This window comes from Salarias fasciatus, chromosome 16, assembly GCF_902148845.1.
Source record: "Salarias fasciatus chromosome 16, fSalaFa1.1, whole genome shotgun sequence".
Taxonomy (NCBI): Eukaryota; Metazoa; Chordata; class Actinopteri; order Blenniiformes; family Blenniidae; genus Salarias; species Salarias fasciatus.
In genome coordinates, this window is record NC_043760.1 from 32,851,276 (window position 1) to 32,879,063 (window position 27,788).

Below are 27,788 nucleotides of genomic sequence, written 5' to 3' on the forward strand. Positions count from 1 at the left end.
GTTGTCTGCCTCTGTGTTTACACTATAATGGATTGGAATAAAGCAGTATGGAAGGTGAAGAATGGCTTAAATTGAATGCAGACTTCACAGAAGCTACATAACTTTTGAAGGTTTCACAGTTGTATACCATTTGGGTGTTAGCTGAAAGCGACAATGACACAGAACTGGTTTATTGTAAGTATAGCCTACAGGAGGAACAGCTTTACACAAATTTTATACTTCAAGGTTTCTACTGATCAAACAGTGCAGGTGAGGTGTGGATTTTGCATGTTCTACCTTGAGTTTGTTCTATTTCATCATCTGAGTAAGATGGAGACTAAGGCAGACTCACAGACCTTTTCATGCCCCCATGGGGTTTTAAACTAGTTATTCCAGTTCCAACTTCAAGGGCTCCTGAAAAAATATGACAGTCAGTGATTTCACACTTCCTGGTTTCTTTAAGAGTCTCTGTTTTTGGATGAATGGAATAACTTCTTTACTAAACAGAGCAGCACACACTTACTGACTTTTTGTCAGTGTGACCTCTACTACACTAGATAGATACATCGAGATAGATAGATAGATAGATAGATAGATAGATACTTTATTGACCCCACAAGGGGAAATTTCATAATAATCGAAAAACATAAGTGTTTTGTTTTGAATGAATGTCTTGCATGTTTCTTGAACTCACGGAAATCACTTATAATCTCACAAAAAAAGACTTTGACACATTGTTTGTGTACATTAAATGCAGATCGAATAAAATGAATATGATTTAAAGAAAAAATATCTCAAGCCAAAAACACCTTTTCTTGTCTCTCCTTTGTGGTCGAGACATAAACCTGAATGACTGTCAGAGGAGCAACGTTTGAGCCCAGACACATCATCTTGACACTGTCGGGAGAATAAATTATATGAAGCAACAAAACCACAAAATGAAACATAGTGGTTTTTTGCACACACTGTTCAAATTCAAACCAAGCAAATATTGATTTAGGAACATATAAAAAAAAAATAATAAAAAATGGCAGTAACATGTAGTGTCCTGCTCTTTCCTAACAGCAAATCTGTAAGACAGACTGGACAACTGCTGCTAAGTAGCCTTTACCATTATTTTCTGCAGCCCATGAAACAATTTCATACATTTAATTTAAAATTCTTCTTCTTCTTCTTCTTCTTCTTCTTCTTCTTCTTATTATTATTATTATTATTATTATTATTATCATTATCATTATTATTATTATTATTATTATTATTATTATTATTATTATTATTATTATTATTGATATTATTTGTTGTTGTTGTTGTCATAGTTCAATTATAAATATGTTCCGTCTCTGCTAAATTAAAAGCAGGTGTTGAGCGAGACAAAGCGTGTCCACCCTTGTCAGTAATGACAATAGGCCACCGTCAGCTGTGCGGAACAACAAAACGAGCGCACCCCTCTCCTCCAGATCTCGCGGACTCTCGCGGTGTTTGGCCCCAGCTGACCGCTGTCCGTAGCAGGAATAAAGCAGCTAGGCTAGCGGCGGGTCGGGCAGTTAGCAGCCCGGAGAGCGGCGGTACAGGCGGATAAACTCCGGAAGACGGCGCGGGGCGGGCAGCGGCGGACGGCAGCGACGCTTTCACCGGCAGCAATGCCAGAGCTGGGCGCCACCGCCCGCTAACGACAGACGGGGACGGAAACCCCGACGCGACGATAGATAAAAAAGCAACATCACCAGGAGAAGGGTTAGCTTAGTTTCAATGTTATTGTCACTTCAAAACACGAATGGTGACAATGTCCTGCTCTGGCAACCTGGTCTGGGATGTAAATAAACGCCTAATTGGATACAGCCTGCCTAACACCATCAGGACCAACTATTTAGGTAAGAGCGAGGCAGCCCAGTGTGATGCTAGCGGTGACATGAGGACGTGTTGATTTATTACTGTGGAGATCTGACAGCGTGACTGAGCTCAGGCTGTAACGGGACTACCTGCTTCACGACCCACAGCGCTGTAATCAGACTACCTGCTTCACACCCACAGCACTGTAATCAGACTACCTGCTTCACGACCCACAGCGCTGTAATCAGACTACCTGCTTCACAACCCACAGCGCTGTAATCAGACTACCTGCTTCACGACCCACAGCGCTGTAATCAGACTACCTGCTTCACAACCCACAGCGCTGTAATCAGACTACCTGCTTCACGACCCACAGCACTGTAATCAGACTACCTGCTTCACAACCCACAGCGCTGTAATCAGACTACCTGCTTCACGACCCACAGCACTGTAATCAGACTACCTGCTTCACAACCCACAGCACTGTAATCAGACTACCTGCTTCACAACCCACAGCGCTGTAATCAGACTACCTGCTTCACACCCACAGCACTGTAATCAGACTACCTGCTTCACACCCACAGCACTGTAATCAGACTACCTGCTTCACGACCCACAGCGCTGTAATCAGACTACCTGCTTCACAACCCACAGCACTGTAATCAGACTACCTGCTTCACGACCCACAGCGCTGTAATCAGACTACCTGCTTCACGACCCACAGCACTGTAATCAGACTACCTGCTTCACGACCCACAGCACTGTAATCGGACTACCTGCTTCACACCCACAGCACTGTAATCAGACTACCTGCTTCACACCCCACAGCACTGTAATCAGACTACCTGCTTCACGACCCACAGCACTGTAATCAGACTACCTGCTTCACAACCCACAGCACTGTAATCAGACTACCTGCTTCACGACCCACAGCGCTGTAATCAGACTACCTGCTTCACAACCCACAGCACTGTAATCAGACTACCTGCTTCACGACCCACAGCGCTGTAATCAGACTACCTGCTTCACGACCCACAGCACTGTAATCAGACTACCTGCTTCACAACCCACAGTGCTGTAATCAGACTACCTGCTTCACAACCCACAGCGCTGTAATCAGACTACCTGCTTCACACCCCACAGCGCTGTAATCAGACTACTTGCTTCACAACCCACAGCGCTGTAATCAGACTACTTGCTTCACAACCCACAGTGCTGTAATCAGACTACTTGCTTCACAACCCACAGCACTGTAATCAGACTACTTGCTTCACAACCCACAGCGCTGTAATCAGACTACTTGCTTCACAACCCACAGTGCTGTAATCAGACTACTTGCTTCACAACCCACAGCGCTGTAATCAGACTACTTGCTTCACAACCCACAGCGCTGTAATCAGACTACTTGCTTCACAACCCACAGCACTGTAATCAGACTACTTGCTTCACAACCCACAGCGCTGTAATCAGACTACTTGCTTCACAACCCACAGCGCTGTAATCAGACTACTTGCTTCACAACCCACAGCGCTGTAATCAGACTACTTGCTTCACAACCCACAGTGCTGTAATCAGACTACTTGCTTCACACCCCACAGCGCTGTAATCAGACTACTTGCTTCACAACCCACAGCGCTGTAATCAGACTACTTGCTTCACAACCCACAGTGCTGTAATCAGACTACTTGCTTCACAACCCACAGCGCTGTAATCAGACTACCTGCTTCACAACCCACAGCACTGTAATCGGATTACTTGCTTCATAACCCACAGCCCTGTAATCGGATTACTTGCTTCATAACCCACAGCACTGTAATCGGATTACTTGCTTCATAACCCACAGCCCTGTAATCGGATTACTTGCTTCATAACCCACAGCACTGTAATCGGATTACTTGCTTCATAACCCACAGCCCTGTAATCGGATTACTTGCTTCATAACCCACAGCACTGTAATCAGACTACCTGCTTCACAACCCACAGCACTGTAATCGGATTACTTGCTTCATAACCCACAGCCCTGTAATCGGATTACTTGCTTCATAACCCACAGCACTGTCAACGCTGCAGTCTCTGCCTGCATCCCCTCATTTATTATGTAAAAGAGGACACTCCACAGCTACAACACTGAACACATGGGATTAAAGGTTTTCTATAATCCTCCACTGAGCAGCTTTCTGTGAGTTTCAAATCATATCTATCTGCTCAGATTCTACTTTATATCACAGAGTCTACGCAGCCTATGCAAAGTCATGGCATTATCCAGCAAATCAGTCAGCTGCAGATCAGTTACTTCCTGCTCGTGAATCAGTCTCCAACCACCTGAAATGTGAGAATAATCAGATCAAAGCTCCAATCAATCCTGTAATGTCTTTATGGAAGTCTGGTGCAGTGTTTTCCAGTCATGCTGGTGTTCAGCTTGCTGCCCAGCACATGTCAGATGCCTTCCTGCTCCACAGGAGCCTGATAACAGCCAGAGGCGTAACAATGGGGAAGTGAAGCAGACTTACAGGATCAGGTGTGTGTCATACAAGATGGAAGTGCATGGGAACGCTTTCCCTGGCGTACGGAAATGTGTGTGCTCCAGAGAAACTCAGTTGCTTGGAACAAGCATAAAATAGAAGTCATTCAAACTGCCTGATCCACCATGCAGATGTGTAGCCCCCCCTGTGGTGATGCACGGGGGTTGATTACTGAGGTGTCATTCACTGGTTACTTTGGGAACAATGTTTTCCTCTAAAAATAAGTGTTTATGTTTGAGCATGCATTAAAAAGCAGGGATTTCCATTAAGTGGGGGAGGATAAGCCCCTTCTCATGGAGCTTAAACCATAGTGTGATCCCAGTTTATAATTTGTGGTTGAATGCCAGATCCAATATTTCTTATATTTTCAATTGAATTCTTTGCTGTTTATGATGAAATGGTTTAAAAAACCAACGGAGGCCCGGGTGCTGCTGCTGCGGCGCTGTAACTCAGAGCGGGTGATAGTATGGACTCGTTGTGTGTGGTGGAGTGTCCCGTCGGAAAGTGGTCACGGTGGGTGAATGAAGATCCTGAGGCCCCCGAGGCGGGCCGGGAGCCTGAGGGGCTTCGTCAGAGCCGTATTTAGCCCAGCCGAGATACGGCGGTGGCTGTTATTGTGCCGGAGCTGAGGAAACATGCAGGCCGGCGGGAGCCGCGCTGCTCCTGTCGGGTACTTCAGGCTTCAGGACGGTGGGAAGTAACAGGTTGTGGTTTGAAGAGCGAACACCAAGAGAACTCAGACAGCAGCCTCAGTAAAACCTCAGTGCAGATCAAACGTGGTCCGAGCTGCTCCTGAAGGAGCTCAGTGAGAAATTACAAAAACATTTTAGTCTACATACAGCAGAAGGTTTAATCTAGTCAAAACTCTGCTGTGTTCAGTGGATTTGATGAATTTAAAGTAAAACTACATGGTTGTTGTCTTATTTCATTGTGTGAATAATGCAGCAGATGGTGACTGTTTAACGTGACACGTTGCTCTTAACTAAAGTGTAGATGGATGAAAAGCAGCGTCTAAAGTTTCTCCGTCTTGTTTTGTGTGTTTTCCTCCACAGGGAGAAGAGAGTTTGTCCAGAGGCTTAAACTTGAGGCGACGCTGAATGTTCACGATGGCTGTGTGAGTCTCCTCTTCTTCTTCTTCTTGCTCAGTTTTAGTTCTCTCAGCCGGCCGGGGGAGCAGATCTTTGATTTCAGGTCGGGTTCGCCGCTGCCAGAAACCTGAAGCCGACACGACGGTCACACGTCCCGTCACGCTGTGGGCCAGGAACCCCGAGAGCCGCTCTGCAGTCTGCACCAGCTGCACCCCGTCACACGCTGTCTTCACCTGTTGAATCGGGCAATCACACCCGCCGCCCACCGAGGCCTTTTCTGCACAACGGCAAACGGAGAAATTGAGAAGTTTCTCCATCTGATGAGGAAGAGCTTCACCGAAAAACAGGAACGGACCGTCACATGTTCAACTTGATTTAAAAAAAACAAAAAAAACAAAAACACTTAACGGAATCAGAAGTGCAAAACACACACACTGCTGAGTTCTACCGTTTTATAATCTGCCGTGATGAGAAACGGTTTACGTCATCTCAGCGGGTTAATCCTCCGTTATATGAGAGGCAGATATTGTCCCACCTGTAACACACACACACACACACACACACACACACACACGTTTGTACAGCTATATGTTGTGAGGACATTCATTGACATCATGCATTTCCAGCCCCGAACCCTAACCATCAAAAATGAATGCCTAACCCTGACCTATGCCCTAAACCTGACCTAAACCTGACTGTAACCCTAAACCAAAAATCAAGTCTGAACCTCTAAAAGGTGTGTCAAATAGTGAGGACCGGCAAAAATGTCCTCACTTTCCAAAAATTGTCCTCACTTGTAAGGTTATAAATCCATGGTCCTCACAAAAGGTCCTCACAACATATAGCTGTACAAATACACACACACACACACACACACACACACACACACTCTCAGAGTTGGGTGTAATCTGGCTGCTGCAGCAGAGCGAGTGTGTGTCGGTGAAGCAGCACCGAGCAGCAGGTGTTAATGAAATATTGATCACAGCCGACAAACTGAGCGTGGTTTGAGGGCCGTGCTTCAGATCCAGCCCAGCTGAACCCCGGAGCCTCGTCAGCGTTGCTTCACTTCTGAGCAGCCTTCCCATGTGGAGTTTGCATGTTTCCTCTGACAGTCCAAAAACATTACCGTTAACGGATTCCTCTAATGCTCTCCAGCGTTCAAACTCATACAGAAGATAAATAGATGAATAGATTTACGAAAGATTTATAGAATTCTTTCGTTTTAATGCATTTTCTCCTGCGTTTCTCTCTCCTGGTTTTTTAAGTTTCAGACGAACTGCAAGAAATGTTTTTGTTTGTTTTTTCCTCCACTGATTGAAAACATCCCTGCTGCCTGTTAGAGTTGTTCCGATTCCGATACCAGGATCGGAAATTGCGCCGATACTGCCGAAAATGCTGGCATCGGTATCGGCGAGTCCTGGAGTCCAGCCACCGATCTGATTCCACGTCATTAATTAAATTAGTAATCTATTTACTGGTCCGCTCCGTTAGCTCCGTTAGCTCCGTTAGCACTGACACTTCTTCTTCTGTAATGTTTTACGGCAGCTTGCATCCTGTTGGTGGCACTACCGCCACCTGCTGGCTGTTAGCTCTGACAGTTCTTTGCCGCTGCTGCAGCTGCTGTTCTTGAGAAGAAGAATGGATCAGGTGACAGACGGACAGCGCCTGTTAAGGAAGCCTGTTCTGTTGTTTAGAGAGCAGCTTCTGCTCTTTGGATTTGTATTTTTTGAATGTAACTTCATAGGTTGGTTTTGGACTGTAATATTTTGGAAAGTAATCTTTTAAGTTGCTGTTGAACTATTTTTTACTGTTCTATTTAAATGCCCTGTTCATTTTACTTATGTTATGTTTGCACCCTAATTAAAAAAACCTAGATTTGTTTATTAAGTTACTGTTGCTCTTCTGTCATTTATACTGTTTATTCTAAATGACTTCCTTTTACAATATTGTGTCTGCACTTTGATTTAAAAATACAACAACATATATTCCTAAATTTATTTAACTTGTCATTGCACTACTGTTTTATATTGTTCTATTTAAATTCCCTTTTAATTTAAAAAATATTGTGGCTGCACTTTAAGTTATTGAAAATAATTATTCCTAGATTGATTTAGTTCAGCTGTATTTGCACTGCTGTTTTTTATACTGTTCTATTTAAAAATAAATGGCTTGAATTTGCTGTATTGATTCATGTTAGAGGGTTTAACCTGAGCCGGGCCTCACCACCGTGATGATCATGTGACAGTCCTGCAGGTGAGGCCTGGTGTTATTTTATAATCTACTGGTATCAGATCAGTACTCGGTATCGGCCGATACCCACAGTAAAAGTATCGGAATCAGTATCGGGAGGCAAAAAATGGTATCGGAACATCTCTACTGCCCGTCATCCCCGGCCGCCTTCGCGTTCAGTTTTTATGTCTGACATGTAGGAAGAGAACATGAACTTCAGGTCGTTTCATCTTTTTACGTGTAAACGCTCCAACCTCCACCGGAGAGGGACGTCTCTCCCAGACCGATCTGACACTAGAGAGGCTCAAGTCAGTGAATGAAACTCTTCTTTCAGTTCCTGCAGGTCCACTTATTATTTGTGTGTGTGTGTTCAGGTCAACACTATATCCTGGAACGACACGGGGGAGTACATCCTGTCGGGGTCAGACGACACCTTCCTGGTCATCACCAACCCGTACAACAAGAAGGCCAGTTGCTGTCCTCCTGTTTATACACAGTTTTTGTTCTTGTTTCGTTCGACAAAGCATATTGATCTGCAGCTTTCTCAGAGACTTGTAAAACCCTCAAAAGTTGCTCTTTGAATTGAAACGAAGCGCCGACTGGTGTGAGAACGTCCCTCCTCCCCCCCCGCAGGTCAAGAAGTCCATCCGCTCGGGCCACCGGGCCAACATCTTCAGCGCCAAGTTCATGCCCCACACCAACGACCAGGAGATCGTGTCCTGCTCCGGCGACGGCATCATCTTCTACACGCACACCGAGAAGAGCCCCGAGCACAACCGGCAGTGCCAGTTCAACTGCCACTACGGGACGGCCTACGAGGTGCCCGCCCCCGCCGGCAGGACCCCCCCCACGGGGAACGAGGCGTCTGACGGCTCTGCTTCTCTTCTCTGTCCTGCAACCAGATCATGACCGTACCCAACGACCCCTACACCTTCCTGTCGTGCGGGGAGGACGGCACGGTGCGGTGGTTCGACCTCCGCATGAAGACCAGCTGCACTAAAGAAGACTGCAAAGACGTACGAAGGTTTAATCCCTCCTCGTCGTGCTCCGAGAGCAGCACCAGGGCTCCATCCCCCTTTACAGTTACTGATCTTTTAAATAGTGAAAGCGTCACGTTTGATAAGTCGCGCCGCCGCGCCGCGAGTTCAGCCTGCCGGGTGTACCTGCCCGGTCCGGCTCTCTGCTGCCGGAGCCCTTCGGCAAACAGCTCTGCTGGCGCGGTGCCAGCCTCTCCAGATGATGGATGTGTGTGAGAGGGGGAAACTCGGCCCTCCGGGATTGTGTTGCACCGTCTCGCGTTTCGCGCTCCAGATCAGAACCCGTGACCTTAAAGATGTCAGAATGGTTTTACCAGACACCGCCGCCACCGCTGCTGCCGGCAGCGGCGGCGGCGGCGCTGAGAGCTCCTCTGTCGGCCTGCCCGCCTCCCGCCGTCGGGACCAGATGCAGCAAACACGATTTTGCAGAAGCTGAGCTGGGTTTTATCAGATTGCATCTTTATGATGGCTGGAAGTGCTGATGAGCAGGAGCGGGTCTCACGACGGCCCTCCGTGTGTTTAACGCTCTGGTTTCAGGACATCCTGATCAACTGCCGCAGAGCCGCCACCTCCATCTCCATCTCCCCGCTGGTGCCGTACTACCTGGCCGTGGGCTGCTCCGACAGCTCGGTGCGGATCTACGACCGGCGCATGCTGGGCACCAGGGCCACCGGTAACCTCCGCAGAAACACGTCGGTGTCCTGAAGAGGGTTCAGCTCAGAGAGCCTCACTGTGTTCTTCATCTCCAGGTAACTACATGGGCCGCGGCACCACGGGCATGTGCGTCCGCTTCGTCCCCGCCCACCTGTCCAACAAGTCCTGCAGAGTGACGTCTCTGTGCTACAGCGAGGACGGCCAGGAGGTGCTGGTCAGCTACTCCTCGGACTACATCTACCTGTTTGACCCCAAAGACGACCAGGCCCGCGAGCTCAAGGGCCCGTCGGAGGAGAGGAGGGAGGAGGTGAGACCACGGGGGAGGGGGGAGGGGCTAGAGCGTGACTTCCTGCAGGCCCAGTGAGCCTCGCCTGGCCGAGCTGATGATAAGAGAGCAGGGAGTCCCGCCTCCTCCTCCGGCTCCTCTGAAAGCCTCCAGATAGCCGGAGCGTCTCCTGGACTGTCGCGTCTCTGAACTCGTCTTCATGTGACCCGGAGATCCTCCGACTCCTGCAGGAGGGGAAGCCTCCTCCACATCTGGAGCTCTCCTGCACATTTGTGGAAGAAATAGATTTTCTAGGGCTGGGCACGTTAACGTGTTATTAACGCGTTAACGCACTGCTTCCTTAACGCCGACAAATATTTTCATCAGGCGTTAACGCCCCCCCTCCCCACACACACACATTGCACTCCAGCTGACCGTCAAAGAAGCACACACAGCTGAGGCGCTTTCTGCGGTGAAACACGGCCCATTCCTCATCATTTTCCATAATGAACTCGGCCGAATTATCAGAAAAATCAGGAGGAAAACGCTGGTATGAGGCACAAACTGAAACGAGGAGCGCAAATATGACAAAAACGAAAGTGAAACTTAAATCGCGTCTTCTTCCGGCAGCTCGTTTCGGCCCGCTGGGCTTCTTCAGGCGCAAAATAAAGTCAGTTTCCCTTCAACACACAATCTGGCTTAACGAGGCACAATTCGGCCTGACTGAATTCATCCTGTCTTCTCTTTCTGAGGGTCAGAATTAGAATGAAGTTTGAGGAAGTGTGTGCTCAGAAAAAACTTCGTTTTTAATCTGCTCTGCTCTTGCTGGTGTGTGTGTGTCTCTGTTGGGGGGGAATCTTAAACAAGACTTGGCATTTTAAAGGTGCATTAAGGAGTTTTACAACCTTAAAAAAACTCCTTAAGTGCAAACTCCTTAAGGCACCTTTAAGTTATAATAAATCATATTTGATTAATTTTTACATTATTATTGTAAAATGATGCTTCTTGCAAAAAAAACACAAAAAAAGTCCCTGTCCCTGGCTGGGGGCAGGATGATCATTACAGAGTACTCTTGAATTGATTGTTGTATTTTGCATATAATGCGATTAATTGCGATTAATGGCAGAAAAATTAGGCGATTAATCATGATTAAGAAATTTAATCGTTGCCCAGCACTAAGATTTTCTTATCAGCTGCTACTTCTATTAGTAAGTCATTTGTAAATATCTATACAAACTGAAATGCAAAAGAACAAAAGAACCATTTTTGGACACACACACACACACACACACACACACACACACACACACACACACACACACACACACACACCCTCCATCAGCTGGTGTTCTGTGCTGAAACACTGTTTGTGGTAAACAGAGTGGACCGCGCCGCTCTGAGTGCTGCTGCTGATATCTGAGCTCAATCTGTGTTGGCCGAAGTGACCCCGAACAGCCCGGGCCAGAGCCGGGCCAGAGCCGGGCCGGAGCCGGGCCAGAGCCGGGCCAGGGCCGGGCCAGAGCCGGGCCAGAGCCGGGCCAGGGCCGGGCCAGAGCCGGGCCAGACCCGGGCCAGACCCGGGCCAGACCCGGGCCAGACCCGGGGCGCCGCCGTGACGGCGGGAGGGGAGATGTCACGATACGCCGGGGTTTCTCGCCTCCCGTCGTCACGCCCGGCCGTGTTGACGCTGAGCTTCAGGCGTGTGAATGTGCCGGATCACGGTGCCAGCCTTTCCCGGCGCGCACGGTGAGTTCAGCTGTGTTGGAGAGGCGAGCGCCACACGCATTCCTTTCCAAATACAGCGAGCGACGCAGGCAGCGTTCCTCCATCCACCAAAATAGTCCGGGCCTGTGGGGGGGGGGGCAGGGAAAGTCTGATACCCGTCCGTCTACCTGCGACCTCATTTCTCCCTGATTGATGGCGCCGCTCCTGTCGGCCATTGTTGGTCTCCAGCAGCTGTCTGGACCTGTTGACAGCTGCTCAGTCCAGAGCCTGATCGTGACTCCAGTAAAACCGCCAGGTCCTTATTTTTTTCCTTCATTCTTTTTTTTCCTATTCCTGGCCTGCAGCCTGTTGCTCAGAGGCAGAGGCAGGGCTGGGAGGTGGGGGGGGGTTAAAGAGGCGTCTGACAGAGACGAGCAGTGTTTTGCTTTGGCAGCGGAGCTATTTTTGACCATGCTTTGACTGACAAACTGCTAATCTGAGTGTGTATGTGTGTGTGTGTGTGTGTGCGTGTGTGTGTGTGTGTGTGTCCCCAGCTGAGGCAGCCTCCGGTGAAGCGCCTCCGCCTGCGAGGCGACTGGTCCGACACCGGACCGCGGGCTCGTCCCGAGAGCGAGCGGGAGAGGGACGGTAAGAGGACGGAGTGTGGGAAAGCTCAGGCTCGGGGTCCACAGCAGGCCGCCATGGTGTGGGCCGTCCTCGCTGGAACCACCTCTCCCCCTTTTATTCAGTGATTTTACAGCAAAACCCTCAACGTCTTTAATAGAAACAGAGTGAGAAATGTTTCCAGCTCAACTCAGTTTTATTGAAGAAATGTAGAATTTTGTGTAAATGAGGGAATTTATTCACACTTAGTGTTGAAATGTCTTTCCTTAAGTCCAGAGCTTTCAACGAGGGAGGCAACAAGACAAAGTGTTTCCCTGCATGATTTTTGTCCTTTTATATTTTTTTTTAGAAGGATTCACAGTGAAAGGAAATAAGTGGATGCTTAAGCTGTGGTTGGTTCATTGAATCATGTCTTTCTAACTATGAAGCCATAATTGTAACAACATATGCAGTCAGCTGATCAAAATACACATTGAAATCATTTCATTTCCAAGTATTTTTTAATTAGTTATGATATAAAACATGAGGTACACAGATGATTTACTTTTTAACTTTGCAACTATTCAAATCTTTATATTCTGAAAATGCCAATTTAATAGATTTATTCCATCATGATTTGCTTTGAGGACCTGAAGATGATGTAGAGGCATGTCCAGTTAAAACAGGAGAGCAGAAAACATCAACATGTTCTGTTGTGCTCCTTCTTTTTTGTCTCCTAGCTTGAAATGTACACAGATCAGAGGATGAAGCTAAAACGTCTGGACTAACTTAGAATCACTTCACTTTTCCAGCATTTGATCAGTGAGCCTCTCAAACCGAAGCCTGTTCCTCCTCCCTTCAGGCGAGCAGAGTCCCAACGTGTCCCTGATGCAGAGGATGTCGGACATGTTGTCCCGCTGGTTCGAGGAGGCCAGCGAGGCTCAGAGCAGCCGAGGGGCGCGGCCGCAGACCCGGCCCAGAGGTCAGGCTCGGTGGATTTGGAGATTCTCTGTAATGATGGAGAACGTTGATTGATCTATTGATGAGCTGGGATTCAGTCAAATCTGAAGAGACGTTGCTCAGCGGCGATCCGTCTGATGTGTTTTCAGGGACAGCCGTCCGTCCTGAAGGAACGTTGAACACTCCCGGCGCCTCGGCAGGGTCCAGTCAGGAGTCCGGCCCCCCCGAGAGGCCGGCGGCCGGCGGCGACTCCGAAGCGGCCGCCGCCGCCGCCACGTCCCCCCTGCCCAAGTCGGCGTCCTCCTCCTCCTCCTCAGGGTCTTCGTCCACCGTCACCGCGCCTCCTCCCTCCAGCTCCTCGTCGGTGGAGAACTCCGCCCCCTCCTCCTCCTCCTCCTCCTCCCCTCCCACCTCCTCCCCCGACTCGGAGCAGAGGAGTCAGGCCGAGGCCACGCCCACAGCCACGCCCACAGCCACGCCCACCTCCGAGCCCACGCTCTCAGGTAGGACTGAGCTTGGAGTGTGTGTGTGTGTGTGTGTGTGTGTGTGTGTGTGTGTGTGTGTGAGAGAGAGTGTTGGAGCACTTCACTCTCTCCCCTCCAGCATCCTGTCGTCGTCCTCTCGTCAGTGTGCTGTTGTCCCTCACTCTGCCTCTCTCCTCTGCCTCTCTGTCAGAGTTCGGTCCTCACCGGCTGCCCATCAGTTTAGTGTGTAGGCGTTTGCAGAGGCTGCTCCGGCTAGCCGACCCCCCAGGATTTGGGCAGCGAGCGCCCCCCTCTTCCTCCTCCTCCTCCTCCTCCTCCTCTTCCTCTGCAGCCCTCGTGAGACAGTCACAAAGAGCCGCTGCCTCTGCTGGCGAGACGCGCCCCCGTACAGGTTACCCCCCCCCCCCCCCCCCCCCCGCCATCTTACCCCTTTCTGAAGGGAGCCAGAAACACTCGGCCTTGCTGGAACTGACCACTAACCCCACACTGATCCTCTTTCCATTTCCCCAGATCCCCCCCCCCTCCCCCCCCACTCTACTTTTCACCCTCACAGCCTTCCCCCCCCCCCCTCCTGCTCACTAATACTCTCACTCCATCGCTGCACTTGAGGCTGGAGTTTCAGGAGTGGCACCGGCCGTATGAAGCCCTGCTGTGGTGTGTTCTGCCCCCCTGTGGCTGCCCCCCCCCCCCACCATGATGCACACTGGCCAGCTGCTTTCACTACAGGATGGAAAATACTCAGTCTGCTGGTTCATGCTGAAAGAAAAAGCTCTTTTCAGACACAAACCTGTCTTTCTGTGACTTCGAGCAGCTTTAGGTTGTTTTTCTTTATTCGCCTTTTTCTCGTGTTTCAAGCAGAAGCGTTTGTCTCTTTCAGGGAAGCACTTCGTGTAAAAGAGGAATATCAGTGTTTAAATGATTCTTCTTCACTGATAAAAATGAGCAGACTTTCAAAAACCATCAGTTATAGATTATTCAGTTGAAGCAAGACTCACGATTAATAACTTCAAAATAACAGTTTCCTGACCTGAAAATAGCCAAAGCTGCAGGTTGTTGCCTTTATTTAGAGAGCGCTGTGTTTTCTGCTGGAACCAGTAAACACAAAAAACAAAACAAACAAACTGGAACTCGGTTTCATTCTTTCACAATAAATGTGTGAAAGTGACACAGCGGTGCAGGTTATTTTCAGTTTCCCGACACGTTGCATCAGTTCGGGTTTCAGTATGGAGTATTTGGGATTCATTAATGTTTCATCTGTTCTTCTACTGAAGAGAACAAACAGTTCTTTCGCTCGTTTCCATCCAGAAGCTTCACTGTCGCCCGGCAGGAGTCGAGGAGACGCTCGGCTTCTCCCTCCTACCTTGGGATGTGGTGTCGGTGTTGGAATGAGGAGTGAGCGTGGCGGGCCCGCTCGGGGCCGTCTGCCTCCACTGAGTGGGAAACGCAGCGCTCACGGACCGAATAGAATCACTTCCATGGCCTGGAGAGGATGAGGACGTGACTCATCTGTTCTGCATCAGTACAAACAATCTGAGCTCTGCAAAGTTAAAGTGTTTGTGGAGATATGGAATGTCTGAAAGGGGCTTTAACGAACGGGCGGTTAACACTTTGGAATGATTTGGTGTGGAGCCTCATGTTTCTGTTGCATTAATTGCTAATCAGTTTTTGTATGTAGTTGCACAGACGCTGAAGCGCTGACAGGGCTGCGCTTTTCAGATTGAACACATTAAGATGAAGCCTCGTGTTGTTCAGCATGTCTGCGCCTTCGTTCAGATTAACCTGCCGCTCGCTCTGCGTGGTTGAATAACGAAGCGCTGCAGCTTCACACTGGCAGTGTGTTCTGAGGCCTGTGCTATGGAGCGGCGCGAAGGTTTTCATGAGTTCCCATAGCAACATAGCTGGATAAAGCTGCAGTACAGCGTGCAGCATGGCGTCCATGAAGCCAGAGAGAGCTCAGAGCTCTCTGGCCGTGTGTGGGTTTGTAGTGCAGGCCTCTCCTCTAAACCTCCTGCCTGGCCTCGTCTTTTTGTTTGTTTGTTTGTTTTCTTCCTAACAAGTCCTGCAGTTCGAGTCCTGCGTGGCGCCTCCGGGTCGCCCTGTGTCCGATGTTCAGCGGGTCTCGTTTGTGTTCCAGATTCTCCCTCGTCTGTGGTAAACAAACAGCTGGGATCCATGACTCTTGACGAACAGCAGGGTGCGTCCTACCCCCCCCCCCCCCCCCCCCCCCCCCCCCCCCGCCCCCCCTGCTGCCCCCCCTGCTGCCCCCCCCCCCTCCGTCCTGAGCTCTGTGTCGTCCCGCTGTGTCCTCATGTCAGCATTAACGTTAATGCTGCCTCAGCTGAAGGATCTCGCCACAGAAACTCACTCTTCACTGCCGGGACCACTTCAGACCCCCCCCCCCCCCCCGCAGCCGTCAGGTTTTAATGATTGAAGACGAGTGTTTGAGTTCTCACTGCCAGTTTATCCTGATGAGCTCAGCGTCACAGGAATGAATCCACGCAGTGAATTCTTGTTTTCCCTTCATCTGAGGCATGAGGGATCCTTCAGGTGTGTCTAGTGTGTTTTATCAGTGTGTGTGTGTGTGTGTGTGTGTGTGTGTGTGTCGTGGTCTGCATGTCCCCATTGCTCCTGACTGTTCAGAGGGAGTGGATGCAACAGCCAGCTGCATCGTCTGTGTGCTCGTCAACCAGCGGCTCCGCGCTGCCAGCAGGAAGAGTTCGGCCGCCGCGACGCGTTCCAAGGCGTCAGCAGCACTCACGAGTCTCCACCCGTCTGCTCTGTGTCCTGCTCAGGGGCAGCAGAGGCTGCAGGTTCACCTCCCGGCGAGCCTGCCACTGCACCGGCGAGCAGCAGCAGCGGCCCTCCTGCCTCCTCCTGTACCTCCTCCTCCACCTCCTCCAGCCGGCCCAGCGCCGCGGAGCCGGTGCTCAGCCTGCACTACAGCTCCGAGGGAACCACCACCAGCACCATCAAGCTGGACTTCACCGACGAGTGGTGAGCAGAGCTGCTGGGGGGCTGAGCTGTTCAGATGCAGCTTCAGCAGGTTGTTGCTCCAGAAGCCCTTTCAGTTCTTTTTGCTGTGAAAACTCAGACAGTCCTGCTGATGGCGCTGCTCCCTGCCACCGCCTGTGAATCTGTCCTCGGTGTAATGTGGTGTGTGTTGCTGGTTTCCCAGGAGCAGCAGCACGTCCACCTCGATGGGCGGCGGCGGTCCCAAAGCGTCGGAGGCCGCCCAGAGCCGGGAGAGCGTGACGGCGGAGAGCCCGGGTGAGTCATCCCTCTCTGATTACAGCCTCTTTATCTTAAAGCATGTGATGTGGTAAACACAGCAGTCTGTGTGTGTCTGTGTGTGTGTCTGTGTGTGTGTCTGTGTGTGTGTCTGTGTGTGTGTCTGTGTGTTCCTCCCACAGCTCCCACGGAGTCCTCAGGGCAGCAGGGCGTCATGGCCGCCCCTGCAGAGCCGGCGTGTGACGCCCCGTGCTCCTCGGCGGCTCCGAGGCCAGCAGAGGGCGCCTCCGAGGACAGGACTCCTCCGGAGGGGGCGGAGGACACCACAGGGGGCTGCAGGAGGGCGGAGCCCGGCGCCGGGCAGACCCACGAGGCCGGCGAGGGCCAGAGCCAGAGCCAGAGCCAGCCCGCCGCCCGCGGCAACCAGGACTCGGACGACAGCGACGACGACCCCATCCTCATCCCGTCCAGCAGGTTCAGAGGACAGGGACAGAGGTGTGTTCCCCCGAGGCCCTCCTGCTGTACTGCCCCCACCGGGGGGGCCGCCCCCCTCCCCCCTCCCCTCTCTGAACGCAGGTTTTCACTCAGAATAAACCGTTACCTGATTGTTTGACTCCAAATGTAAATCTAATTCCAGAGGATCTGCAGTGGGAGATAGGATGATCAGGTAAAGTGTGAGGAGTGGCCATTACCCAGCAGCGCACTGCCGTCCGTCACTGACTAATAACACACCTGCTCACTGCATGTGAGTCCCGACTGCACAGCCGGTGTGGAGAATGAGCGAGCCGCCTGCATGACGTGCTGCCGGAGCGAAGCTCCAGCCGGTCCAGTAGAGCCCAAACAAACAGTCACACGTAGAAAACAGAAGGTTTCAGACCGAGCCGGGTGGAATCCCCGGGCGGGGGACTTTCTTCACATCTGGCTGCTTTCTGGCTGCGTTTGTTTGAAACTTTAACCCTTCATAAACCTGCCACACGCCGTCTTTGCCGTTTGAGACACGCGTCTCCTCTTGTTTGTGTGTCTGGGTCAGGCGTTCAGCAGCAGCTCGGATCCAGGAGCTGTTCCGCAGGAGGAAAGAAAGGCGAGAGATGGAGGAGAGCGAGACGCAAAACATCCGGAGGCCCTCCGTCAAGATGGTCTACAAAGGCCACCGTAACTCCAGAACCATGGTAAACCTAACGGTGGCGCCGTCAGATCGTGTCACACGACTCGCAGTGAGGGTGTTAATCCGCAGCTTGTCTGAAATTCAAACGTCAGATCAAGGAATCGTGCTTCTGGGGCAACAACTTCGTGATGAGCGGCTCGGACTGCGGCCACATCTTCATCTGGGACAGGCACACCGCCGAGCACCTCATGCTGCTGGAGGCCGACAACCACGTGGTCAACTGCCTGCAGCCGCACCCCTACGACCCCAGTGAGTCCCGCCGCCGACCCCCGACCCCGCCGTCCGGCCGCACGCTGACCGTGTCCCCGCTCTGGTTTCAGTTCTGGCTTCTTCAGGGATCGACTACGACATCAAGATCTGGTCGCCGCTGGAGCAGTCGCCGTCTTTCAACAGAGTCCTCGCCGACGAGGTAGAGAACACTCGGCGTGGTCGAAAACATGTTAAATGTTCGTGTCTCCTTTTTTTTTTTTTTTAAGTCTACAGATTACATAAATCCCTTTTGTTTTTTTCACCATGAAGCCAAATTTAGCCGAGTTCAGTTCAGATGACTGAAGTTCCGCCCACAGCAGAGAAACAACAAGAAGAACGACACACAATCCAAACCCGTGCAAACCTTCACTCATCTCCCAGCCCTCTGGAGAAAACATGCAAACTCAAACCGCTGATTTTCCCACCGTGCGAACCGACTGACCGCTGCACCACAGGGGGTTCTAACGCCGTTTCTTCTCCTGCTGCTCTGCAGGTAATAACCCGCAATGAACTCATGCTGGAGGAAACCAGAAACACAATCACAGTCCCCGCCTCCTTCATGCTCCGCATGCTGGCGTCCCTCAATCACATCCGATCAGGTGAGCGCTCTCCTCAGCGCCGCATTCCACTTCCTGCTTCCTCCTCCTCCTCTGACGCCTGCTTCCCCCTCCTCGCAGATCGACTGGAGGGCGATCGCTCCGAAGGTTCGGGCCAGGAGAACGAGGACGAGCAGTAGCCCGCTGGCGTTTTGCGTTGAAGATAACACCTTTTTTTTTTGGCTGTATAGCACTTGAAAAAATGTTGAGATTTGTACAAGTTTAGTGTAGAATACTTCCTTTTGAAAACTAGTGTAATTTCTAGCCCCCTGTGTTTTTTTAAGATGACTTTCTTACCGATGTTTCTGTATGGGGATGAACTACGTTTGTGTGAATGCAAAAAGGAAAAGATGTCAGTATAGGAAACAAAAAATATAAATATATATATATATATATGAGTATATATATTGAGTGTGAGAATCATGGCGGCTGGTGTGAAAGGATCGTTCAGTGCAATATTGTTTTGTTCCAGAGAGGGTGAGGCTTTGATCAGTGTTAACGTTTGACATGTTTGAATTTGTAGCACAACACTAAGATGTTGGTGTGCTGCTCCGGCAGTTACGCATGTGAATACAGACGTTTGAGTCCGAACACGGAGGCTTTAATTTCTGTTGTTGAAGTTAAAAAAAAACAAAAAAAAAAAAACAAAGAAAGCGGAAAAACTAGAAGTGTGGCTCCTTCTTCTCCAGCAGCTGGTATAAAGGACGTCGCTCATGGGGGAGAAAAGATGAAGTGCTCAAATTGGAAAAAAAAAACCTTTAATAGAAGAATCTTATTACAAAACTTTACCAAATATCTGTATTAATACTCAACTATATAGTGAAAATCAAAAGGTTACATCACTGTTTCTTACGAGGAGTTGTACCTGCTCAAACATGAACAAAACGAGGTAAGACTGAAGCGGCTCTACTTCAAACAGCTCCTCAGGGAGACTGCTGTGGGACTCGAACACGGCGCCCTTCCCCAGCCCCCTCCGCTTGTTGAGTTCTCTCTTCTGGTGTTGAGCGAATCGCTGCCAACACGAGTTGCTGTGGACGGTGTGTACCGCTCACCTCTGACGAACATCCAGAGGACACCAGTGTTGAAGTGCAACGGACTGTTTGTCCACAGTTGCAGATAAACAGGAAACGAGGCTTCGGCGGGCGAGTACCTCCAGAGTCCGAGCCGTCCGTGCGGTGGAGGCCGGGGCGGAGCGGCACAGAAAGAAACACGGCTCTCGGATCAGCGGTCTCCTCTGAGGCTGGCGTGTTCACAGAAATGTACAGAGCAGGAGGAACAGCTCTGCACATTTCCACAGACGTCAACGCTTCTCTGACTGATGAGACTTTTCTGAATTCGGGCTCAACTCAAAACCTGAGTTAAATATTTAGAAGTGGCCCGTCGATGTAGATCTGTGTGTGTGTGGGGGGGGGGGGATTCGGTACTGATGTGCGTCGACAAAGGGAGAAACCAAAAAGCAGCTGTGTTGTTCTCTGAATCTAAACAGTGAACCTCTCATCAGCGCTGCGGCTTGAGTTTCAAACACACACGAAGCTGCAGGCGGATCCCGAAGGCAGGACCCTGGATCCCGAAGGCAGGACCCTGGATCCCGAAGGCAGGACCCTGGATCCCGAAGGCAGGACCCTGGATCCCGAAGGCAGGACCCTGGATCCCGAAGGCAGGACCCTGGATCCCGAAGGCAGGACCCTGGATCCCGTCGGCAGGACCCTGGATCCCGTCGGGACTCACCCGTCGATGCAGACTGGATGTGAAATCGATCTGACACACAGCCGTGGTGGACATGGGGTCACGTCATGTGACCTGGACGATGGATCGGATTATAGCTACTGAACACGAGTTCAGCGCATCGTCTCGTGAGAACGTTTTCTTCATGTGACTCCTTCCAGACGGCCAGCCCCGGAGAGGCTCGGACTCTTTTAAATACGGCAATAATAATATAATAATACAACAATCATACCGTTAAGGTTACAGTAGTTAAGGCTTCCTATTGGTTACACGGGTTTAATACGCTGATGCCGAGCGCCTGGTCCGACAGTGGAGTGAACGATGAGGACTTCAAGTATGGAGGCGGCGGGCGTCTGCGGACCGCCCTGAACCAGCTCCGAGGGAAAGAGGCGAAACCTTCACAGACTGTCCGGGGAGTCCACCCGGCCCCCCTCCGTGTCCTCCTCCTCCTCCTCCTCCTCCTCCTCCTCCTCCCGGTCATCTTTCACGATGCCCTCGTCGATGCTCTCCAGCCTCAGTCTCTGTCCGTCCAGGTACCTGGGTCTGGGCGCCGCCCTGCTGGTGAAGAGTCCTCCCGGCGGGGCCAGACTCTCCCCGAACAGCGTCAGCTTGGCGTCGCTCTCGATGGCCTTCGCCAGGCTGGAGGCGAACGTGTCCAGAGACTTGTGCACGTCGGCGTGCACCTGAACCGAGGACAGGTTCTCGGCTGAGGAGGAGACGTGGGTTAGACGGTGGATCTGATCCCCGCTGTGCTCTGGACGCTGTCCGGTACCTTTGGTTTGATCCAGCTGGTCCTCGAAGGTGACCGAGCTCCTCCTCTTCCCGGGCGGATTCCCGCCGTGCTGCAGGAGCGCCGAGCCGTCGGTGGAGAAGTTATCCAGCAGCATCACGTCTGTGCCTGCGTGGAGAGCAACACTCTGCATGTTAACTCACCCTTTTCGTTTTTTAGACCAGTGATTAAAAGCTGTGTTTCCCTCACTCACTCACTAACGTTTACACTTCCACCCACACTCTGAAGACGCGTCAGGCCAACTGTTGTCTCTAATTTGGCAACAACACCAAACGGCCTGTAAAGGAATCATGAGGAGAAAAGCCGTCTTCACGCCGCCGCCGATAAGCTGGATGACGAGGCGTGACGTTACTTGCCCTCCCGGCTCTTGGGCCGTGTTGGAAGCATGAGCTGGGAAACAGGAATGTGAGGCTTTACTGGAACGAGGCTGCAGGAGCGTGACGCAACAGGGCCGGCCCCGTTCCGCCTCGCGGTGCAACACATCGCTCAACACATGATTTACTTTAAAGGGTGGTAAAGAAGAAGCATAAACTTGCATGAATATGAGGTCCAGCCTCTCATCTGTCATCAGTCATTATTGGTTATTTAACTGACTTACTGACTCACTACTGCCACCTGATGCACACGGATGACGTTACCTATACCTTAAAAATGATGTACGTCGACGTGCAGCCTGGCTGTAGTCTGGCTGAACTGTGTGGATTTGTTTTCCACCTGTGTGTAACACTCACACGAGTCCTGAGTGAAACTGAAGCCGGTGTCTCCCGTGCTGCTGCCCGGAGCCAGCAGGTGTCCTCCTCCAGCCAGCATGGCCGTCAGGTGAGGCGACATGCCCAAGTCTGAAAAGACGATCGACAAATCAGCTTGAACACAGAACTTCCATCCTATGCAGACGACACACGACGCTATTTATCGAAGGAGCCAGATGACAATGATCAGTTTGTTTAAAAGACGGTAAAGTCTGGATGATCTTCTGAACTGAGACAGAAGCAGAACGTCCCACTGGCCTGTGGAACACAGAGAGAACCCTGGTGGTCATTTCTTTCACCTGAGGAATGTCTGAATAAGTAATCCATTAAGACATGATTTGTTCTTGGAATGCAGACTCGCTGAGAACTGCTACACAGCAGAACAGCAGCGCTGACCCGGTTTAACCCGTAGATTTGTTATTCTGACAGTTCTACCACTCTGACGCCTCTGACCAGACGACGTTTCTTGAGCTCAACTTCTGAGTCAAAAACCCAAACGGGCCGTCTGCGGCCGTCCCACCTGTGATTCTGTTGGAGATGCTGAAGAGCCGGGACGTCCTCTGCCGCGTGGCGAACGACTCTCGGTAGTAGCGGTCCCCGAAGCACATCCCCAGCAGCTCCTTCCTCACCGTCTTGTTCCACAGGCCGTAGATGAGCGGGTGGCACACGGCGCTGCAGAACGTCAGCCACGCCACCAGCGTCTCCAGGCCCGGGGACACGCTGCCGGGCCCCCACAGGGCCTCGGCGCACACCGCCCCCACGTACGGCCCCCAGGTCACCAGGAAAGTCCCGATCACCACCAGGATGGTGACGAAGGCCTTGCACTGGCTGCCGGCGTACACCAGGCTGCGCCGGCTCCCGTTGGAGGAGGTGGAGGTGCTGGAGTTCTTGCGGCCGTTCCTCTGGGCCGCCGCCGCCGCCGACTCGTCCTGCGCCACCACCACCGTCCCGCAGTGGACCTTGCGGGCCTTCATGCGGGCGACGCGGAAGATGACGCCGTAACAGGCGAGCATGACGAGGAGGGGCGGCGCCACGCACCAGGCCACCCAGAAGGCCGTGTAGCCGGGCTCCCGGTGCCACGACGCCACGCACGTCCACTTGAAGCAGTCGAACTCGAAGGAGGACCAGCCGAACAGCGGGGGCAGGCAGCCCACCAGGGAGTGCAGCCACACGTAGGCGATGACCACCACCGCGCGGTTCCCCGTGATCCTCATGGGGTAGATCATGGGGTACAGCACCGCGTAGTACCTGTGAGGGGCGGCGGGGGAAGGGCGGAGAGGTGAAACATCCTGCACAAAGATGTTTTATTGTCGTGTTGTCAGATCAGCCGTCAGCGATGTGTAGATTTAATCAGAACATGTTTTCAGTTTTTAGTCCCAGAAAATTACTTACATGTCTGCAGGTCAACCTGAACGACGGACATGTCTCAGTAGATTATGAACAACACACAAAAACCAAACTGCCCCACTTCTGAAGCATGGCAGACGCTCGTGTAACGGAATGAGCAAACAAAAACAGCTGGTGTAATTTTCAACAGCAAATCTCAAAGTTCAAAGGCATGACCGTTATCGACCGCACTGTCTGTATTCCTCTCAGATCAGATCGTCATCGTCGGCGCTCAAACATGATCGCATATTTACCCGACGTCACGCAGCCCTGGTTATCAGGACGTTTAAAATGGTTTCACAACATTAAATAACTGTTTTCTGATTGTTCAAGAAAAAAAACCCAACAAAAACATGAGTTGTCCAGCTGATAGCCTTTAAAGTAGAACAGAAACGAGTTCAGTTTTGTGTTTATGTGAACTTTCCCTCAAAACACACTTTAAAGTGGAAAACGATCATTTAGAAAAAAGAAATGATCCAAATCCAGAGTTGTTGGGGTATTCCTGCTTGATAAGTTCTAAGTTTGGGTGGATGGATGGAAGTTCTGCGTTTCGAGGGGAAAATGTCTGCGACAACAAAGATAAACAGAAATGTGAAAGCGGGGCGTGGCGGACTGATTATCTGTGGCCGCGCAGGCACTTTTGTTTACACAGATCTTATTTGCGGCAACAGAAATTGTGGGAAATAATCTGAGCCGCGCGGATGAATGGAGCATTCAGGCCGCCGGGCACTGGAAGCCACTCGCCGCGTAAGCCCAACTAATGCGGGTAAAACGCCGCGACCCCAGCCTGTGGCTAACCAGGCTGATTTAAATCGGGTCGCACTGTGACCTCGAAGAGAAACATGTCGGGAAACGGCTGAAAGCGGCTCGCGGTGTGGAGCCGACTCCTCACTGTCAAGTCCTCTTACTGATTCAGACACAGACGGTGTTCACTTGAGAAGCTGAGCCGCCGCAGAGTGGTGCAGCGGTCAGCACGCTCACCGTGAGAAAACCTCTGGTTCAAGCCTGCGTGGAGTTTGCATGTTCTCTCTATAGATTCTGCAGTAGCTGTAGTGACTATTGTCGGTATTTATTGTTTTTTATGAGTGTCTGACTCTACAATCCGACACTGACCTGTCAATGGCGATGGCGCCGAGCGTGAGCATGCTGGCAGAGCTGATGAGCAGGTACAGGAGGGCGGTGAAGTTGCACCACACCACGCCGAACACCCACTCCCGCTTGGCCGAGCTCACGGCCACGAAGGGCAGCACGACCGCCGACAGCAGCAGGTTGGACAGGGTCAGGCTGAACACAAACTTGTTGCTGGGGGTGAGCAGGTAGGGCCGGCGGTACAGGGTGGCCACGATCAGCAGGTTCCCCATGCAGGCCAGCAGGGTGACGGTCACGATGGAGACCACCTCCAGCACGGCCGGGCCCTCGCCGCTCCCCGCCGCCGCCGTGCAGTTCCTGCTGATGTTCATGGTGAGAGGCGGGGCCGCTGCACAGCTGAGGCACCGTCAGGAGAAAGCTGAGGGGGAGCCACGAGAAAGTCACCTATTCATTACATTAAAACACTTATTTAGTAAAAACAAGCCGTCAAACATGACATCCTAAAGACAAGCAAGCACTGATGTTCAATTTGGCAAAAGGGAATTTTGGCATAATAAAGACTTAAATCAATGATAAAACAGTTTCTAGTTTTCAGAATTTCAAATGCAAATGAATTCACTCTAGGCTGATAGGTAGTTTATTCACTTCACTGTTTAACTTGAAGGATTGTTAAAAATGGATGTTTATTACAAACAATTGAGAAAATCTTTGATACATTCTAAAGTAATTTGTTCTCTGGCTTTTACTGGTGAACGTTTTGTTTTTATTGTAACTTTCCCACATTGTGGTGAATCAGGATGTTCTATAAAGATTTTAGTTTTCCATAAAGCTAGACGAAGTTACTGATCAGGCGATCTGAATGTCATTAATGCCCAAAGAGAGTTCACTGAGTGTTATTAGAGAGGAAGAATGTCTCATCTGTGTAAAATACAATATAATATTGTGTGTACATAAGTGTCTGCAAATGCTTTATATTGCATATTAAGTTTATAAAAGCAGAGAGCCTAGGATAAAACCCTGAGGTACACCGCAAGATATTGACAAACCTGCACTAAAAGCAATTTGTGCAATTGATTAAAAACACATCAATACTGTTGTAAGATATAGGATTTATCTAAATCTTTGCAAACTACAATTACACTTTTCAATACAAAACTTTCAGTTAAAATGTTAATTTCTTAAAAATGACCAAGAAGAACTAACAATACCATAAAAGATTAATGTTTAGGAAGCTGGGTAAAGGAAACTTTAGTTCATGCTGCATAACTGTCAGACAATCAGATTGTTTAATCAACTTTTACGCAATTTACTTCTCTGGATGGGCCTGTTAGACGCTGAAGTCTGCTGGCTTCACATGTTTACATGTAAATGCATCAACTTCTGGAGAAATACAATATGGTAGAGAATATGCTAAAAACGAGTTTCTATGATGATTCTGTATACTGGAGAACCATGTAAACACTGAATATGAATATGTTCTAGGCTAACTTTAAAACTTGTATGTAGTTCCTCCATGAAAGGTCAGTTTAATTTGCAAAGTTAAGAATCATAAATCACAAATCAAACCACCTTGAAAAGGTTTTACATCAATTTCAACTCAAATCTATGAAATAGTCTAAATTAGGATTACCAAAACATGTCCTGACGACATTGTCACTAATCAAAGGTATTGATAACAGTCAGGGTAAATTTCCCTACTTAAACTGAAATGTTAAAGTAAATGTCCAAACACTGAAACCATGTTTCATGGAAGAAACCAGGTTATTTCATAAAGTGCAACTTAAGTCATTTTACTCAGGATGACTAACAAAAAAAAAGAAAAAAAAACTGTGGTAACACTTTACTTAAAGCCCCCCTGTAAAACACATAAGTACATTATAGCACTGTGTAACTATAGTTATAAACACTCATAAATGATCACAATGCTTTATAACATCAGGACCTGACCCTAACCCCAACCCCATGCTGTACAGTGGTTTATAAAGCATTGTGATCATGTATGAGTGTTTATAACTACTTATAATGTGTTATACCGGGTGCTTCAAGTAAAGTGTTACCAAAAGTGTTCCTAAAAAAGTTGTAAGACAAATAGAGATAAACTGTTGGATTTCATAAAGTTGAATTCCTGCTTCGGCCTGCTGAACACGGTGTGTGAAGTGGGTTTTATTGGTGTTGAACAAATGAAAAGAGCAGTTCATGAATAAAACAGTGGTAGAAGTGGCCTGTTGGTCCTGCGTGTTTACGTCCCGGTCTGTATCGTCTCTCGGTCAGTGTTAACTTTGCAGAAAGTGGAGATAAGTGTGAGAGTAAGTGTGAAAGCGTGATGTGTGGAGTTCAGTGCTGACATGTTTTGGTTCCGCGGCTAGCTGCTAGCTCCAACATCTCCCCTCACTGGGCTCAAACTTCCTCCCATTGTCCCCCCCTCAAACCCGGCTGTTCTCTACCTGCTTTGGCTCGGCGCTGTGGCTCCACATTTCTCCTCCCCGCGGCGACAAAGCCTCCATCTTTAACCCGTCCTTCCGCCCCGCTCCTCCCGCTGCCGCCGCCGCCGCTACTCCGGCGGAGAGAGCCAGATACACGCCCGAGTGGCGGCCGACATTTGTTCGGGTCTGGATCGCGTCTGTCCCTCCGCGGGCGAGAATCACAGACGGCCAGCTGCGGCTGCAATGGCGGCGTCCTCCTCCTCCTCCTCCGCCTCCTCCGCCTCCTCCTCTCCCAGCAGCCTCCTCCGGTGTGTGGGTGGTCGTCGAGGAGCAGGTCTGCCCTGTTTTCACATCTCTATCGTCGCATCTGACGGTATTACGCCTCGTGCAGCTCGTATCACAAACACTGCGTGTAAACAAAACATCGTCACGCGCCGAAACAGCATTTAAAGTTTATCTTTGTTCAGCTCGGGATGGAGCCTGAAGCGCGAGCGTCTGTTTTCCTGCTCATTTAACGAAAATGGCGTGTGTGTGTGCGCGCGCGCGCGTCTTTAATGACAGCGTGTTTTGTTTATGAATGAAATACTACGCAGCATCGTTTTGATCCGCCTGGACCACCCACGTGGATCATACCTCCCGCACAAATACGTCACCGCGCCTCATCCAATCAGATGCCTCTACGTCACCACGGACGTAAGCGTGACGGCTCGCTTTTTAAAAAGTTTTTAATCCTAAATATGATTCCGCAGTACAATAAATAGTGATAATTCTGTTTCCTGTGTTACAGAAAACGTATTTTTAATATTTTATTTAGGCTTCAATAACACCTTTAATAATGAAGTAATAATTATTACTTTTTGAATGAGTTATACTTGCTAAATAAACACCGTAGCCCCATTCATAAAACTAAGAGCATCTTAGAAGTTGCATTTAACTATTCAATGGTTTTCCAGGCCATCAGGAATGAGCATCCCCTTTCAATTATTAATCCACTCTAAGTCCTTCTCTTTGCGCCGGACTCTCACTCCATGT

General features: G+C 50.2%; 2 protein-coding genes across 7 annotated transcripts; one reads left to right on the forward strand and one right to left on the reverse strand.

The window, feature by feature from the left end:
• The first annotated feature begins 1,489 nt into the window (after window positions 1–1,489).
• dcaf6 (ddb1 and cul4 associated factor 6) lies at window positions 1,490–18,955 on the forward strand. Of its 5 annotated transcripts, XM_030111575.1 has the most exons (21): window positions 1,490–1,850; window positions 5,384–5,445; window positions 8,023–8,115; window positions 8,282–8,467; window positions 8,551–8,664; window positions 9,223–9,358; window positions 9,435–9,646; window positions 11,863–11,956; window positions 12,774–12,893; window positions 13,021–13,374; window positions 13,547–13,747; window positions 15,491–15,550; window positions 16,149–16,350; window positions 16,532–16,623; window positions 16,767–17,079; window positions 17,222–17,251; window positions 17,615–17,753; window positions 17,842–17,998; window positions 18,070–18,158; window positions 18,492–18,597; window positions 18,676–18,955. In XM_030111575.1, exons 1-21 carry the CDS (start codon window positions 1,754–1,756, stop codon window positions 18,732–18,734), a joined length of 2,916 nt encoding a protein of 971 aa, XP_029967435.1. In that variant the 5' UTR covers window positions 1,490–1,753; the 3' UTR covers window positions 18,735–18,955. The 5 variants fall into 5 exon arrangements, with proteins under 5 accessions (XP_029967435.1, XP_029967436.1, XP_029967437.1 ...); XM_030111576.1 differs by lacking the exon at window positions 17,222–17,251; XM_030111577.1 differs by lacking the exon at window positions 13,547–13,747.
• Window positions 18,956–19,356: 401 nt separating this feature from the next.
• Window positions 19,357–27,008, reverse strand: gpr161b (G protein-coupled receptor 161b). Of its 2 annotated transcripts, none has more exons than XM_030111581.1 (6): window positions 26,778–27,008; window positions 24,358–24,751; window positions 22,379–23,106; window positions 21,841–21,948; window positions 21,092–21,217; window positions 19,357–21,025 (listed from the first exon to the last, which is right to left on the reverse strand). In XM_030111581.1, the coding sequence occupies exons 2-6, from the start codon at window positions 24,702–24,704 to the stop codon at window positions 20,718–20,720; spliced, it is 1,617 nt and encodes a 538-aa protein (XP_029967441.1). In that variant the 5' UTR covers window positions 24,705–24,751; window positions 26,778–27,008; the 3' UTR covers window positions 19,357–20,717. The 2 variants fall into 2 exon arrangements, with proteins under 2 accessions (XP_029967441.1, XP_029967442.1); XM_030111582.1 differs by having other exon boundaries at window positions 24,358–24,777.
• Window positions 27,009–27,788: the final 780 nt, after the last annotated feature.

What these genes read in the sequence shown, in the direction of transcription:
- gpr161b (XM_030111581.1), bottom strand. Translation starts at nt 24,704, where the DNA reads ATGAACATCAGCAGGAACTGCACGGCGGCGGCGGGGAGCGGCGAGGGC. An exon ending in CATCTCCAACAGAATCACAG is followed by an intron (nt 21,949 to 22,378) that starts GTGGGACGGCCG and finishes TCGTCTTTTCAG; the next exon opens with ACTTGGGCATGTCGCCTCAC. An exon ending in CAGTTTCACTCAGGACTCGT is followed by an intron (nt 21,218 to 21,840) that starts GTGAGTGTTACA and finishes CTCTCCACGCAG; the next exon opens with GCACAGACGTGATGCTGCTG.
- dcaf6 (XM_030111575.1), top strand. Translation starts at nt 1,754, where the DNA reads ATGGTGACAATGTCCTGCTCTGGCAACCTGGTCTGGGATGTAAATAAA. An exon ending in TGAATGTTCACGATGGCTGT is followed by an intron (nt 5,446 to 8,022) that starts GTGAGTCTCCTC and finishes GTGTGTGTTCAG; the next exon opens with GTCAACACTATATCCTGGAA. An exon ending in GCCGCACCCCTACGACCCCA is followed by an intron (nt 17,999 to 18,069) that starts GTGAGTCCCGCC and finishes CTCTGGTTTCAG; the next exon opens with TTCTGGCTTCTTCAGGGATC.